This window comes from Anser brachyrhynchus, assembly GCF_964034855.1.
Source record: "Anser brachyrhynchus genome assembly, chromosome: 10".
NCBI lineage: Eukaryota > Metazoa > Chordata > Aves > Anseriformes > Anatidae > Anser > Anser brachyrhynchus.
Genome location: NC_137705.1, coordinates 16,423,265 through 16,440,347, shown reverse-complemented (window position 1 = coordinate 16,440,347; position 17,083 = coordinate 16,423,265). Strand labels below are relative to the sequence as shown.

The 17,083-nt window shown below is 48.2% G+C and overlaps 1 protein-coding gene across 1 annotated transcript in view; it reads left to right on the top strand.

Annotated features, from left to right (window-relative positions):
• Positions 1–17,083, top strand: part of LOC308200551 (uncharacterized protein) — a 293,039-nt gene that overhangs the window by 86,399 nt on the left and 189,557 nt on the right. The window contains exons 10-13 of the mRNA XM_080606455.1: positions 9,004–9,110; positions 10,437–10,569; positions 10,690–15,296; positions 15,573–15,825. Coding sequence (XP_080462581.1) covers positions 9,004–9,110; positions 10,437–10,542 — 213 coding nt within the window. The 3' untranslated portion in view covers positions 10,543–10,569; positions 10,690–15,296; positions 15,573–15,825. The remainder of the gene's footprint in view (positions 1–9,003; positions 9,111–10,436; positions 10,570–10,689; positions 15,297–15,572; positions 15,826–17,083) is intronic.

Genomic DNA, 17,083 nt, shown 5'->3' with positions numbered 1-17,083 from the left:
GAAACTGGGCTTTGCATGGATTCAGCACACGGAACTGGGCTTCAGGTGTGGAACAGCAGCAGAGCAAACTTGGTGAGGAGGGACTGCTGCCTAGGTTTGGGCTTGTGGGTTGATGTTCATGTTATGGTTAGCAGCTGCCTCCCGTGACGTTTTGGTTGCCCCCTGTCCTTGTCTGTGGTGCCTTTTTGTCACAGTGGCTCACCTGAGCTGCTTTCCGCCAGGAAAATCCTTTGCCGGAAGCTCACGTGTCCACTCAGGGTTCCACGTAGTCACTTGCCTTTCTCATCCCTCTGCACAACGCGCTATCACCAGGCATCTTATCAACATTAGCACTGCCTTGAAGACAGCTAATTCATGCGATAAGGCCTTGCTGCTTGTTTCTCAAGCTGCACCAGTACGACTTGCTCAAAAATAAGATATGGTGATCAAAAACCTGCAGGACAGTCACCTTGGATAGCGTTGTACTCTTGTAAATGGTGTACGTGACATAAATCTCTATCAGGGTGTCGTTTAACAGGGAAATAAGCCATTAGACTTCTCCCAGCAAATACTGAGTGTTTTACGTTTTTATTGTGTGGTGTTTATTATTTTAATGAATCACCAAGATTATGCAGCTGTGCTGTTTAGCAATAAAGAGAGTGACATTGCCTGGCTAAGTCCATTGGCCCTGGGTGAAGTCTCAGCGGTGATTTCTGAGCTGGAAATGCAGTCCTGCTGTTGTTATCTGCTATATAAGGGATGGAGCCTGGTGGGAAAAGCTGGCAGGTTGTCCCAAAACTAGCAGTTCTCAGAACTTTAATTTTAACTGGTTTATTTTCATGAGCGAGCCAGATCTCTCTAGTTCCACTTTAAAAACAAACGGTTTAATTAAGCAGTCTATTTCTGGTGAGATTTGTATTTAAAATGAGAGGTGTTTCTTCATCATCTTCCACTTCGCTAATGAAAAGCACAGCTACAATAAATTGTCTTGCTTGGGAGAGGTGTTTTATCTCCATAGGTTTTTGATTTGTTACGGAGAATGCCCTTAAACTGGGCTGAATTGTCCTTGTGCTGTTGATTTTTGCCACCTGCAAAATGTCTTGGATAAGGCTCAGACAAGGAGAGAGGAAAAAGCATAAAGTAAGCTTCTGAGGTGCTGCTAACCAGCGTCACCGCTAACAGGACAGCGCCTCTAATGTCTGGTTGGTTCATAGTGGCGAGCAACTCATTTAGGGACGTATTAACCCTGCACACACGTGTTTGGCATCTGCTCTCCTCTTTGCTGTGGATTTGGGGTTTTCAGCAGTGGAGCAGGTGACCTGGGGGGCGGGAGGGATATAATGTCACTTGTCTGGAGGTTTTCAAGAAGCATTCAGGGAAGGGTAAGCAGTGATATGGCTGCTCAGAAAGTATCCTCAGCTGGCTTTGTGTGTGGGGCTACTGAAGGAAGACGGGGATGACGGCTGGGGCTGTGCTGGGGAGCTCAATTCCTTCCCCTCATCAGCCTGCGAGGCTTCTGAAAGTGCCTTCCACCCGCCGCTGGGTGCTGCGAGCAGGGCGGCATACTCCTGCAGGCTGTGTTGGCTCTTCTTGGCTCCAGTTCTCTCTTCTCCCCCCTTAAAAAGGGAAGCCTGGCTCTTGGCAGCCAGTTTAGGGGCTTGTCCAGTCCTGCGCTGGCAGTCGCAGTGGCCGCAGTGCGTAAAACAAGCACACGACAATGCTCCTTCTGGGCTGTGCTCTCCTGGCCCCGGTGGCGGTGTGGCGCATGGTGTCCTCTGCTTAGCAGCTTCTGGTGGTTTTTTTTACGTGAAATTGTCGACTTGTTTTCTGAACCCCTGTAAGCTCTTGATGTCATTGGCATCTGGTGGCAGTCAGTGGATTTATAGGTTGTGCTTGAAGCCATCTGTAATGCTTCCTTTTCCCGGGCTGAGAATTCCTGGTGTTGGGTCCTGGTCTGAAAGCTTCAGTCGGACTTGTTTTCTGGCGAAGCCCGTGCTCTTGAATCTCATCACAGCCAGGTCTCCTCCTTTTCTTTTTGTGTTAGAAAAGGGTGAACTCTGCAATGTCAGCTCAGAGCTCGCTGTGTTTGAACACAGGGTATGAATTAGCAGTTCAGGAACTTTCAGATAAGGTTTTTCCACGCACAGTTATATTGCAGGTGGTTTATAAGGCAGAGCTATATTTGAGCAACTCTGTTTACTTAAATACACAATTCCTCATAAGCACAATTAATTTCAAAGGCTGCCTTATCTCACCAGTGACTGAAAGAGAGGTGTCTAGGAGGGCATTAGCACAGAAACAGATGTGAGGTAAAAGTAATAGCATTCCCCTACCTGTATCACGATGGATATATCCGCATGGTTGTCCCTGCTCTGCCCTGACATCCAGACAAAATTCTATAAAGATGCTGCTTTGTGCTGGCTTTGGGTCGTTCTTTCCTCCTCCCTGTTATTACCCCAAATCTTCACCACCTTCTCCGCAGCTCAGCAGAGGCTGCGGCCAGAACTGAGCCCCGCCGGCCCTGCTGTTGGGCAGTGAGCGCCTTCATCCCAAAACAGCAGGGAAATGCATCCGTCCATTTCTAGCTAGGGCCACGGAGTTAAATAGCAAAGTCCAAACCACACTTTGGTCTGGGAGCCTCTGCCCTAGGCCCTGTGATGAGGGATCTTCAGCTTGGGGCCCATGGCAGGCATCTGCAAGCAGGTTGTTCCCCCTTTTGCTAGGAGGGGATGCCATCGTCTCTACCAGGGAAGATGCTGGTGGTCTGTTGCATGGTCCATTATTATTATCATTGGTATTATTATTAATCGTGCTCATGGGGGAATGATGTATTTAAGTGAATGGAGCTGGTCAAATATAGCACTGAATGGTCTATTATTATTATTTATTTCTAAATGAAAAAACAGCAGATTATTTAAAAGCCCCAGTTTGGAAGTATGCATAAAAAGTACGGGAAGATTTAAGTTATTTATATTCCCAAGTTCCCTTTTCAAAAAGGACTTGGGGCTCTTGTATGCCTAATTAGTTTGCCCTTAGGGAACTAATTTCCTTGGGAAAACATAGATTTCTTGCTTCACTCTGCTGCTTCTGGGAAAGCGCACCCAGAGCTCTGGCTGGGGCCGCTCGGAGCCGGTTGTGAGCCAGGAGGACCCAGGGCTCCCTGAGCTTGGTCAGACTCCGCCCGAGGTGTCTCTTGCTTCCCAAGCAAGGAATAGGTAGCCAAAGAGTGGCCCTTTACGGTAACCTAGAAAGCCATGACTTTGCCTACACAGTCCTTGCAGGCACAAAAGAACATTTTATAATTGTTTTTCCAGATAAACAAGTGTCAAGCCTGTACTGTGAATTAGTTCTGGTGGCTTAGGCTGGCCTTCACGATCAATAGAAGAGCAGTTGTTACTTGATCGCTCAGAAGAATGCCTGGGCTGCTCCGTTGCTCACCCAGTTAAATAACACGTGGTAAGGTTTATCCTGCGTCAGGTGTCACTTCACGCCAGCCAGAGGAATAGATCTTTTGGTTGAAAAAAAAAAAAAGAAAATAATCAAAATAGCTTCCTAAATTCTAGTGGATACTAGCTGTGGTCCTGGAGCTGGAAAATGACTGTGACTGCAGACAGGATTACCTTTTTTTTTTTTTTGTGGCCAAAGATGATAGGTGATGAGATTTTAAAGCTGAATAAGGCAAACTCATAGGTCAGAGGCTACCAGGCATAAGGAAAAGGGAATAAGGCAATTCAGCTATACCTCAAGATGCTGATCAACTACAGAAGAGCTTTCCCACTACATCCCACCCTCCCCCCCCCCAAAAAAAAGTCTGTGTCCTCAGTAATGGGCACAGTAATGCCACTTTGGAGTGTATCAAGATGCTGAGGCTGAATGGGTGGCTCCAAAAAACCAAACCACCCCACACACCAACACCAAGGTGCTTGCAGCCTTCCTCTTACTTTCAGTGAAGAACAAACTGCTTGTCCACGAGCTGTGCTGTGGGCGTTTGAAGGTGGTTTGCACAAAAGGGTGAGTGAGGAAAACAAGGGCATTTGAGTAGGTTTTGCACCATGAGGCTCCCTGTGGTGTCACCTCTGCGAGCAGATCCTGGCAGTGTGTGTATTGACGCTACTGCCTTTGCACGGTGTCCTGGCTCAAATGTGAATGCTAATGATGCTGTTCTGTTTTGGTTTGTTTTTTTGAAGAAATAGAGTGTAAAATTGCCACTCTTGCAGTCCTACAAGAGCAAACCATCTTCCTTGTGCCAGGGGGTCTGCCTAGCTGAGAAAATCCTTGATGGATTATTGATGCTGATGCAAACGCTTATGTTAGCTTCAGAAGATTTGGGATTAAGATTAAACTCCAGATTGTTCAGTGCTTGCAAGAAAAAGCCCATTATCTTTACAAGTATGTTTCATACTTTTGCCAAAGGTTTGTTTTAACTCACCTGTTGACAAATCTCAAAATCCAGAAGTGTAGTCAGTCTGAGTGTATTCTGTGTACCAGCTGGAGGTAATTCCATGGTGGCCCATGTAGCATTAACGTCACTTGCCTCTGATACAGCTGGTGAACGGCCAGTTATGCAGACCAGCGTGGGTCATGTTCTGCATAATAACCCCCGATTGTCATACAGCACTTCCTACTCATGGATCTCCAAGCACTTTGCAGAAGTACACTTCTCTCTGTTTTACAGAGGGCAGAAGAAGCATGTGGACAGAAGTTACACATCACAAGTTGGCCAGTGGCAGGCTGCAGACTAGAAAACAGCTCTCCCATTTCCAGTCTGATACTCCCCAGTGCATGGCTCTGCTTCTCACGGTATGGTAGTTCATCGGCAATTACTTAGAGTGTGTAGGATAGGGAAAATTCCTAGACCAATCTGATGAAAATCCTTGATGAAAGATAAATGAATGCAGACAAGGAGGAACTCCTAGTGTATGGCATTGGAAATCAACATAACTGATATTTGAGTGAATGCCTAGACTGATTCCGTCCTGCAGCTGGTAAATGCATACTGTTTGTTATGCCTCTCTCACCTCTGGTAAGAAAACCCTGTCACTGCTAGTGACTGCTAGACCTATCGTCCAGTTAGTGACTTTTGAGGTGAATTAAACTTCACTTTTTAATTTATTATTATTATTTTTTAATCCTTTGTGGAAAACATAGGGCCAGAGAGTTTCCTGAGACTTCCCCCTGCCTCCTGGCTTGAGTACTTTGGTCCTGGCCTGCCAGAAAACCGGAGCTGTGCAGCAGACTGAACCTCCTGAGGGATGTGCCCTGCTGCGCAGTGGCCAAGCCATTGACTTGACCGGAGGCCATGCAGTGGGAAAGTGTGAAATGCTGCCAGCCTCTCTGCTGAGAGGTAAGGCAGAGCTGGCACTTCTGTGCTAAATTTGATAGCAAAGGAGAAAACAAAACCAAACAATACAAAACATGGGATGCAAAAATTTTCCTTCCAGCATTGTGGATTGTCCTAAGTTTTGGTGTAGACAGGTGAAAGAAGACAGAGGGCTGGCACAGGAAACTGAGACCTTGATTTGTTTAATCTTTTCTTCCTTAAGGCCACGAACAAATACTGGAAGCTCAGGAGAAATGAGAATTCATTTATTAGGAGCAACATTATTGCCAGCTTCTGAATGACAGTAACACTTTCAGTCAGAAGTACTTACCTGTCCGGAAGAAACAACCCTTGAGAGAGATGGGGCACAAAGGGAGAACCATCAGTTTCAATTTATAATTGCAGAGTTGAGCACAGAGGGGATAAGTGACCTGCTCCAAACCACACAGGTGACATGTCAGAGGAGGCCTGGCCCTGTTCCAGTGCCTCTACTTGCAGACTTGATGCAGCTTTCCACCTCTTCCCCTCCAGCTATGCTACTACACTGTAGTAACACGCTCTTGGAGCTGGTCCATCAGCTAGGGAGAGGCTCACAGCTTGCTGTACCAGGGCCTCTGCCAAGTGGCTCCATTAAGAATTGCTTTCATGATTACAGTGCTTATGCAAGCAGGGAGCAGGCTTTTGGGAGGATGTTTATATTGCACAGATCCTTTATCTGGGTTGGCTATCTCCTCATTACCTGCATCGAAGAATTGCCTTCCTTAGTGGCCAATAAAACTAAATTGCTAAATCCAGCTTTGTGTAACCCTATTTACCTTCTGTACCAGATTAACCTTTATCATATTTGCAATTGCATTGGGAAAGTAACATAAACAGAGATGTAGGTGGTGGAGGCAAAGGCTAGCTGGAGAGAGCCAGCAGCACCCCGCTTGCCAAGGGCCCGCAGATAAGAGGCTTGTGCCAGGCAGGGAGTTGCAGAGAAGCAGTTGTGCTGATCAGCACAATAGTCGTATGAGTCTTCCACGCCTTCGCAGCACTGACAGAAATGGCTGGGGTTTAAGGTAAACAGTGAGGAGCCCAAACACTGTAGAAATTATTGGTGGGGAAATGAGTCCTCGGGGCTGGCTGCGGCAAGCAGTTGCCCTAGGTGACTCGGCAGCTGGGTCAGCGCCAGCTCCTCCCAAGACATGCCCAAAGCATTGTCACCGTGCTGCCGCGCTCAGCCTGCGTCTGGGGCACGGCCCAGGATTTGTTGTGCTGAGGTGCTTGAAGGATCTGCTTTCTGTGAGCTACCAAAGAACCTGGAGTGGGAGGGAGGCTGGCCGTCTGATGGGGACAACCTGTCAGGGACCCGGGGGATTGGTTCTGCTGGGACAACGGGGTTGCCTGTGTTCTTCGTCGTCTGTCCCCACTACTGAGCACAGGAGGGTTTCCAAAGGTCCAAAGGAGGGGGGCTTCCTGTTTTTCTGAGAACCCGCTCCACCCAAGGGGCTCACTTGCTCACTTTGGCAGGTCTGGACAGTTGGTCAGCTTGGTCGCTGCACCGGTCCCATTTGTCTCTCTGGGAGGAAAAAATGGTTTTGCCTTGAGTATTTATCAGTGAACAAAGCAAAAACTCCGTGGACAAGTGCTCCTCTTCCCCCTCTTTGCAGAGCCTGTTCCTGTGCCACACCTTTTGCCTGATAGTATATTTAAAACAAATGCATGTATATAAAACTCTGCAATAATACAGCCTTAGAAAAATCGTCTAGGCTAGATAAGTACAAATGGATCTTGCATGCAGTTTGGGTTGGGTTATGTTGAGGACTTCCTTCTCGAAGTTCAGATGAGTTTCCTAGAAAGTGTGGCTGTACACTTTAAACTAAACAGCTGAGAAATGCACTAGTGGTTTAATTGTTGGGTAGAGACCAAAAAAAGGGGGGGGGGGGGGGGGGATGTATAAAATTCAGAAAAAAGAACTGAAGGAATATTTGTGTGGATTGGTTCACCAACACTTAATTTCATTGCAGGATGTCCATGCCTGTGGAATATTCAGTGAATTTGAGAGCACTTTGCAGTATTGGGGCAAGTGCTCGTTGCTGAGAGCTATGTTATCGCTGGGTTCACAAAGCCGGGTACAATGAAGGGGGAGCTGGAGCTTGCCTGGGTTGTGTCAGTCCTGGTTAGCTGAATGGGAATAAGTGTTTCCTGAGACTTCCATCTCCTCAGGAGGCTGTGTTAAGCTGGATCTTGTAGTTGAAATACAGCGCTTCCCTCGTCCTTTGAAAAGTGGGTCCCAAACCCTTGTTTCCAATTAGATCTGACAGGGCAGGAGGGGCTTCCCCTGGTTTTGGAAGGAGGAACAAGGGTGGCACAAAGCACCGCTCACCTTTAGGCCAAGGCTTCGGGGCCCTGCTGTCCTGAAGCAGGAAGACAAGGGAGGAGACCCCAAGAGAAATCCTGGGGTGCCAGCGTGCGCCCAGTGGGCGGCGGGGCAGAAAGTTCATCCCCTTGACTTCTGGGGAGCCAAGGTTCCCTCTGCGAGAGGGGTGTCCCAGGAGCTTCCGTTAATGAAACGTCACGGTGGTATTTGCCTTTGGGAGAAGGAACTAAAAGCTAGACAAGCAGCAGTCCTGGGGCCGGTGCCACCCAAACTGGTGGTGCTTGAAACAGGCTTGTGTTGTATCTATTTGCCGAACAAAAGCTTCCAGCTCTTCATCGTGTTAGTGGGCTATAGCAGGCCTAGTCACAAGTGCCAGTGTGTATGGGAGTTTTCAGCAGCTGTTTTTTTTTGTTTTGTTTTGTGTTGTTTGTTTTTGTTTTAAATTCATTTAGGAGAGGTTACATCACAGAAAATGCAAGCTCAGATGGAAATTTTACCATCCTGGACTTTGCAACTCTTTCAGAGCAAGCAGCAGCCAAGCAGATAATCCCATCTTCTCCTGTTTGTGACTTTGTCCTTCCTGTCCTGGCGTGAGTTTAAGCATAAGGCATTCTGGCTCCTTGCAGTTGCTGGTGGGGACAAGACGCTGGGAGGGCAGTGAAGAGCAGAAGAACACCGAGACACCTGCAGCTGTTGATTAACTAGTCTCACTTGAAAAGAAGGCCCGGAGCAATAGGGAATGGTTAATAGCTGCAGAGATTGGGTATTGGCAAGACGAGGCTTGGCTTTTGGTTTGAGTGGTGAAATCATGTATAAGTGTCAAGGCTCAGTTCTGAACCTGTGGAGGTATGGTCCAGTACCACCCTCGGCCTTTTGCAATGAAGCTGTGAAATTCTTGCTGGCTGAACGCCAGCGTGAAATAGAGCGTTTCCAGAAACAGCCCGCTTGTTGGGTGAGAGAAAGGTCCTTAAGCAAAACTGACACTTAAGTGAAAAATGTGCCAGTTTCTCTGACAACTGCCATCTTGTTTCCAGGCCCATAAGGTGCATGTCCTAGGGAATAGAGTAAAATGCAAACTGGCCACAACGTTCTGATGATTTTTTTTATTATTATTATTAGAAAAGGTTGAAATTAGGACTCTTGTGGATAAGGATAAGATTTAAAGAATTTCTTACTCCCCTTTTTGTGAAGAGGGGCTTTGTTTTTCCTCTCCCCTTCTCCCATTTTGGCACAAAGAATCAATGTAAAATTTCATTTTACTTGTAGTTTTTGAAAGTTCCTGAAAAAACAGCAATCAATTGCGAGTAAAAGGTCAGGTTTCTGTGGTTCTGTCTCCTTCCAGTGCTCTGCTTTGGGATACCGAGCCATCGCCGAGGTCTGTCCCATGCAGCTGGTGGGCCCTGTGAATGCACAGCCCCGCGTCACCTCTTCCGTCCTGCCCCTGGAGAGCAAGGGGACGTGTCTGCCTTAAGTTACGTAGGTTAATGAACAGGAGATGGAAGGACACGTGTCCCTTGGAATAAGTATCGGGAATGAGTTGTATGGTAGTGCGTTTCCTCATGTCCTGGGTGCTGCAGGCAGCTTCCAAGGCTGTGCAGGGCACCTGCAAGCTATGGAGGAGTTGATTTCGTTACGTGATTTAATCCTCTATCGTTCATCACGACTGGCCTTTTCAACTCTCAGGAGTTCCTGTTTAAATTCTTCCTCTTGCCCTAAGGATTGCCACAGCTGCACCAATATGTAGCAACCCACAAACTATAACAACTCCTCACCTTTTTGTTTTTCATCTGTGTGGGGTTGCAGAAGTGCTCGCCTCTCCCACCCTGCCTTCTGCCCTTCTGCTTGCCCCAAGTTTTCTTCTAGCGCTGTGCTCCAGCTGGCCTGTGCATTATAGGTGTGCCAGGGAATAGCTTGGTGTGGCCACGGGCCAGCAAAATGGTGCTGTCCTTTGATTTTGCTTTGTCAGAGCCATTCTTACCTCCTACATTTTTTTAATGTATGTATATACATTGTATATATACAATATCTATACAATATATATACATTGTATGTATATACATGTACATATGTATATAATGTGCATATATGTATGTGTGTACATAATTTATTTATACTTTTGTACTTCTCAGCGTGTATGGACGCAACAATCCAGCAACCCAGCACTGCCATCCCAACCCGGCATTGTGCCCTGTTGTACAGTGTAGACATGCCCTGTGTTTCTTCCTCTCTTTATCCCCCTTATCTGCTTTATCCCCCTTATCTGCGTCATCCCCACACATGCACATGGGTCAGTTTGCTGCTTGTAGTCTGTATTGGAATAGGAGCTAGGAGATGTGTGCAGCTTCAGCTGGGAGAAGCAGTTCTATAACCATGTTGCACATTTGTGCAATCACAATTGTTTTTTCTAGGCAAAGCATCATTTTCTGTTTGACAAAGCTGGTGCTCAGCTTACAGCCTGCTTTTAGCGAGGCTGCTCATGCACACGAGTTTAGGCACACAGTTAAATGTTTTGGGTACATGATTAAAAATTCTTTGAGATTAAGCCTTAGTCTAGGTGTTCTGCTTGGACCTGAACGGAAAACTCGTGTCCTCCAAAGCAGGAGCATAAAGGGTTATGCTGTAAAGATGGGAATCTGAAGCATTCCTCAACTCCAGAGATCAGAGCTGCAGAAGAAAATTGATGATGAACTTGTTTGCCTGTGTGCGCACAGTTAACTTCAATGCGAACCCTTCCCCATCTGAAGGCAAGAGTTTTCATGTCTCTTCTCTGCTCAGACTGCCCGAGAAGATGCTGGCCTGGGCCGTGGAGTTAAAGTGGCTGTCTCTTCCACGGAAACCTTCACTGAGGGTGTCTGTCATTTCAGTGAAGAGCCGTCGATAGGAGCTAATTTTGTTTCCCTTTGGCCTGGTAAGCAGCATGCTGAACTAAGAGGAGAGGTTCCTGTTGAGTGTAACAGATCAGCTAGGCTGGGTTTGCACTAACATGTTTCAGCTTTGTTCTGTTTCTTTTTTTATTTTTTTTTGACAGTTTCTCAGGGTATAAGGGCTTGAGGAAACTCAGGATAGCACAGGCTGCATGTCTGTGAGTCACTCGGTGTGCGAAATGTTTGCGCAGTCATCCCAGGACTTTCCACCCAATCTTTGAGCTGGGTTATGGAACAGAAGCAGATGAGTAAGTTGCTTATGGAGGCTGCTGTGCCTGTCTGCTGTAGACTTGTCTCCTGTTTCTCCATGATGACTGACCTGTTCATGGGGGGTCTGGAAACCCGGCCAGGCCTCTGCAGCTTGGGACCTGCTCTGAGCAGGTGTTTGGGACAGGTGAAGTTAAATGATTGCTTATTTACTAATTGCAAACATGCTGACAGGCCAGAATATATGGATGGCTGGGGAGTTATGGCAGAATTCATACAGTCTCTCATCTCTTTCTTCCTTATGCCCCTCGCCTGCTTCCTTTAGCCACAGGCTCAGTGATTTCAGGTGCATCCGGAGAGATGCAGTTTCTGGCCAGAGACTGCCACGAGTCTGAACGTTCCCCATCTGCGTGGGCCTAACTCCCCACTGGCACCTCTGTCTTGCTGCCTGCCTGCCAATAATGCATGGCTTAAATGGCATGCCACCATGTGGGAGCTTTCCTTGAGCTCATTGCACAAGGTGGTAATAAATTAATAATTGGAGATTTTATCCTTGCTTGTGCTTAATTGGTACCTCGACCCACAAGCTTCAGCTGTTGCCTGGGGCATGAGGGTTCACGAGGGGAAAGGGCTGAGTGGATCCTGCCAATGCCCTGCTGTTCCTGCCGATGGTCCTCCCAGATGGCCCACGCTGGGTGCCCTCCCAGACGGAGGGGCTGGGAGGAACTGGTGATGGCCAGCGCGTCTGCCTCGCTGTTAGAGGACCAGCAGGCAGCTAAGAGGGGCTGTGTCCGCAACGTAACGCAGCAGGACGTGAAAAATCGAGTTTGTACCATCTCTTCTAGAGCCGAGAACAGGTTGCGACACTTATTTTTAAAATTTCTTGTTGTTTTATATTTTTTCTCCCTTGTTTTTCCTTGAATACCCTCCATGCTATTGGTATCTTGACTACAGCTGGTCTATGGAGGGAAATGGGATTTGTTCTGAGCCTTCACTTCTCTCTAGCTACACTTTGCCGCTCTTTCTTCTTCTGTCTCTGCACACAGAGATTAGAATTAGAATAGTTCAGTTTGCAGGGATGGGCAAAGATCAAGTCCAACTGCCTGGACACTTGAGAGCTAACCAAAAGTTAAAATATATTACAGAGGGCATTGAACACTGGCAGTCACGGGGCATCAGACACCTTGCTAGAAAGCTTGTTCCAATGTTTGGCGACCCTCATGGTAAAGAAGTTTTTCCTAATATTTAGTCTGAGTAAGATTAAAATATAAAATATGTAAAATAAAGGTATAAAAAATACTGATTTCAGAATTGGTGACAGAATTAGGCTCTCTAGTTTGTCTCAGTTTCATACAATTACTTTTGTACAGCTGAATTGCTAACGATCCCTTATCTCAACACGTGCTCTGTGACACATGTAGGAGAAGCAGCCATTCTGCCGGTGCTCCCCTCAGCCTTGGGAGCGTGCCCTTGAGCCAGAAATGCCCTGCCTTCTCCCATCAGAGTCCCCCCGGATGATTCTGCTGCTGAACCCCGCTGCAAACTAAACAGGAGTCTCACTAGCTTGGGACAGACAGCTTCTCTGACGTGCTTCTCCATGACTTGGTGCAAACGCAAGAAGATGCCATATGATAGGAAAGAGGACGGGTACTTAGAGGTTGTTAGGAGAAGTGCTTGAATTGCTAGTGGATCATTTGCTTCTGCTGTGGCAGGTGAAATCTAAAGCGGGTCTGGGATTGCACTGTACAAGGTGTAAAGCTGGGTGCCACGGGAGGTCGGCGGTGGCACGGTGAAGTTGTCGGAGCAGTGGCTGGGCTCTGGGTGCTGCGCGGTGGCAGCAGGGAGGGGAGCAGAGGCTGGCACTTGTCCCCGCCTGCTGCTGCCCGTCTGGTGCAAGGCTCAAGCAGAAGCTGCTTCAGCTCTGTTTCCGTTTGGCAAATCCCTTGTTGCTGCAGGGTCCCGGGCTACATGTGGGCAGCGCCGTCTGTCCCGCTCCCTACTCGTGACACTGTAGGTACCACCTGCTCTGTTACAGGCTCACTGCAGGGCCGGGGAACTGTCTGGGAAGGGTCCTGGGGCAGGGGCTCTGGGGGCACTTGCCGTAAGGCTCCTGGCAGCTTTAGGGGCAGTGATGGTGGTGGCTTCCCTGGCCGCTTCTCATCTTGTGCGCGCCAGCTTACGCTGTGTTGTGGCTCCTTGGGAGGAAGGCCAAGTTGTAGAGAAAGAGGGAGTGGGCACCTGACTCAGCTGCGTGTGTGGCCCTCACTAGCCACACGTGGCTGGTTGGAACAGCGTGGGGCTTCTGCCCAGCTCCTGATACTTGCTCATTTTGAAGGTGTCTGGGCTTGGCCCCCCAGATGTACAGCCTGATGGCCATACCATTGGTGGCCTGTGTTCCACAGCAGGTTGGAAACGTTGCCCGGCGATGAAGTTAATGAGCTTATTTGTTAGAGCATGCTTTGGAGAAATTAGTGCAACTCCTTTTCCCGTCAGGCTCCAGGGCAGTGCTGTGCAGCATATCTCCGTGGCACAGAAAGACATCTTCTCCTCTGCTGGGTGGTGGTGGTGGTACTGTTGCATTGTGTTTTTTGTACAAACACCAATTACTGCTATGTCTGAACGCCTGTGACAAGTTGCTATACCAGGGTGTGGTCAGGCTCAGAGGCACGTGGACTGGTTGGTAAGTGTCACGTTCTGAATCTTTGATTGCCCCCCCTCCCCCCCATATGTTTCTTTGGCAAATAAAGGAAGAAGAGGTTGTTGCATGATTCATTAAACATAATGTTCAGCAGAAGGAAGGCAGGCGTGGACAGATGGAGGCAGGACTTCCAGTTGTTGAGGGAGCAGCTCTCTACAGCAGCCTGTAAATGAGTGAAGCTTTCTTTGAGACTGCCCGTGGGTTTTCTGTCCCAAGCAGGATCTGGAGTAGCAAAGCCCAGTGTCTTGGGAGTAGGTCTCAATTCCACCACCTTACTCCCTACCCAAAGCCTGCCCATCTCTGGTCTCCTTGTCCTTCCTGCCCATCCCCACAGCTCCCCAGGTCCCTGCAGCTGCTGCTGTCTTATCTCCACCTCTGGCTTCTGCTTTCTTGCCCAGCCCTGCTGTTGGGTGCAGCCAAGCAAGCGAGGACCCTGCGCTGGTAGGCCTGGGGTATGCAACAGCTTGAACCCTGCTCCGTGTCATCCTCACTTCTGGTTTTGGCTCCTATGACATTGCAGACCTGCCTACTGAAAAGAGAGGGGCTTCTCCTGGCTCCCAGCTCGCTTCAGAGCTACCTGAAAATCACAAGGAGGACTTGTAAGATTGTAGGAATATTTGAATGGGAAATAGATCAAAATGGTTAACTTCATCACTTAAATAACTGCCTACAGACAGGAAACTTCTCTCTGCTGACACCAAGCTGTCCATACACGAACAATGAAAACCTCCCCGGGCCAACCTGTCGATTGAGTGCAGCTCCGTGGAGCACAGCGCTGCCTGTGGAGGTCCTGCCCTTCCCTCCTGTCCGCTGTTCACTGTCCTGTAACGTGGTGGTGATGGTGTCTAGCCCTGTTTGCACCAGTCACCAAAGACCTGGTGATGAACAGTAGCCAGAAGACACGTGTGAACTCACCTTTGTGACTCCTACTGCTTCGAGCTTGTTTTTCCCCAAAGTGTGTTTTCAGCCAGTCTTAAGCTCCTTGCAGTTGTTTGTGTTTGGCAAATAACTACAGCTAAACAAATACACTGAAAATGAGGTATTTCACATGGAAATATTCAGAAAGCCAGTGCGTGGTGGTGCTCTTCCCTGTCGCTAGCTAGCGAAGGCACTCATGGGAGAGGCACAAGACCCAGTTTCCAATCCCCTCTCTATATCAAGATGCAGAAGATGGATTTAAGTTTCTTGTCCCACAGAATGGCCTTGTCAATTGACTGCAGTCCATTTTGTGAAGGGTTTTGCTGCCTTTCCACTAAGCTTCTTGTAGAGACCACTGCAGTCACCAGGGGCCAGGAGGCCTTGCGGAGTCCTTCACCCGGGACGTTTTCTCTTGCTGGCCCAAAACACAGGACATTTTAATTAATGTAAACAACTTGAAATTGAGGTGATTTGCTTCCAGCCTCTTATTTCAGTGGGGCAAAGGGGAGGATTGACTCTTTCCAGGTAGCCTGTGTAATGGTCTCTTGTTTTATAAGGAGAAAGAGACAGCACAAAGAGCATCCTATGGATGTACCTGTTCGAAGTGTCCTCAGATGGAGCAGTTTATTTAGTGAGATGCTGTTGTTTCAACTTCTTGCAAACTTCTGAAACAATTTGCTTCCAGGCCAATTAAAAGAAAAACAATACATCAGTCCCTGATCTGAAGAAGGACCGGCACATCTCAGATGTGCTGGAACAGCTGTCACTGGGCAGACAACGCCATTGCAAAACGTCCTGTTCGGCCGCATGTATTTACGCATAGATAGATGTTCCTTCCCCTCCAGTTACCTCTGTGCTACTGTTATTCCCAAACGCCTTGGAGCACAGGTAAGTTGTAATAACTACTGATACATGTGGGAAAAATTAAGGTTAATAGGTAGCTTGTTAAGAGAGCTCTGAGAAGGGCACAGAAAGGGATTTTTGTATTATGCAATGCATAAAGCTTCCCATAGGTGTGCCTAAATGCAGCTTACCAGCAGCAGAGTTACAAGGTTAACAGCTTGGTTCCTGGGTATCAGACTCTGTCAAGTCATTGAGTGGAAGAACAATATTTACAAGTCTAGCCACTGTGACTTGTTTTGGTTTTGATTGCTTTTTCTCCAGAGGTCTTTAAGACCAAGTGGAAGATCCAAACTGGCTCCGACTGAACCCCTTGATCTGGCCGTGGGTGTGCAGAAATGATCTGGAGTGGCCAGGAAGAGCCCTGCCAAGGCACGCACATCTCCCCGGCACTGTGCAGAGGGCAGTGAAGTGACCAGCTGCGCGAGGCACCTCTGCACGGCTGCGGTGCTCGGGGTGTCCCCACGGCACCTCCAGTGAGCTGGGATGGAGTCTGCAGCGTGCTCTGCGTCACAGGGTGAGAGGCTGCTCTGGGCACTTGGATTCTTGTTGTAGTTTGTGCCCTCTCATGGTTTTGTTGCCCTCTAGCTACTAGTGTCTGCAGGTCGCTAAGGCCAGTGATTTAGCTGTAATTAATAAGGTCGGTAATTTAACCGTATGTAGGTCAGTGAATGCAGTGGCAGTCAGGGACAGGGTTTGGTGACGGGACCTGGTAGGTCATGTTGATGGTTGGATTTGGATGGTCGTGGAGGTCTTCTCCAACCTACATGGTTCTGTGATTCCAAGAGCAGGATAAAGATGCAGAAGCTGTTCAAGTTGTGGCGCTGGTACTGCACTGTGAAAGCCGGGCATCCAAAATCACCTGCAATTGCTGTTCTGCACCTCTGGCTATGCTGTGCAGCTGTTCGGAAAAGGGCCCAAAGGGAAGTTTTCTTCTAAGGACTTCTGGGGTTGCTTAGTGCATTCCAGTTACATTTGCGCCAGCGTTGTGGCTGATGGAAGAAATGAGTGGAACAACCTCAGAAAGCTTCTGCAGTTCTGTTTTAGTCCTGGCAGTACTGGAACCACCAGTTACTGCCCTGGTCTTCCCCTCCGTGCTTTCAGTGCCTCCTTTGTGAGGCGACCCACACCCCTTCTGTACTGCCCGGGCTGTCCCTGTCTCGAACTGTCTGGCTGGGGGGGACGTCCTGCTGCGGCGAGAGCCCTCTGCGGCTCTCTCAAGGGTCAGCAGCTCCATCCGAGACCAGACTCCTCCAAAGGGCACAAGCTTGAAAACGGTTTAAATGCACGTGCTTGGCTTTGCACTGAGCATGTAGGGGGGCCTATAGGAAGCCTAATTAGTGATTTACCGTGATAATGTGTTGCCTTCCTATTGTGTTCTTGTAACTAAGTCTACCAAAGGCAGCACAAGCAACATATACTTGGTAAGATGTAACTGAAGGGATCAGGGTGCAGGCCTGATCCTTCCCCTCTCCTTGCCCTGCTCTAGAGAAGAAAAGGCTCTGGTACTACCGTACATCCATGTGATGGTCTTGCTGGGGACCTCATTGCACTCCAGTCTGTGGCATTGAAAACCAGAAAGGACGTACCCTGCTATCACGGTGCTGTGGCAAGAACATAGTTGTATTCATGTAGAGCTATTGCAGTCTGTTTGTAAGACATGATATAATTGAAAAGTCTGGCGCATTTCCCATGGCAAACATTGTTAATCCCCACTAGCTAGGATTAGTCACCACTTCTTACAAGCCTTGACACAAAGCTAGCAAGTTATTCAG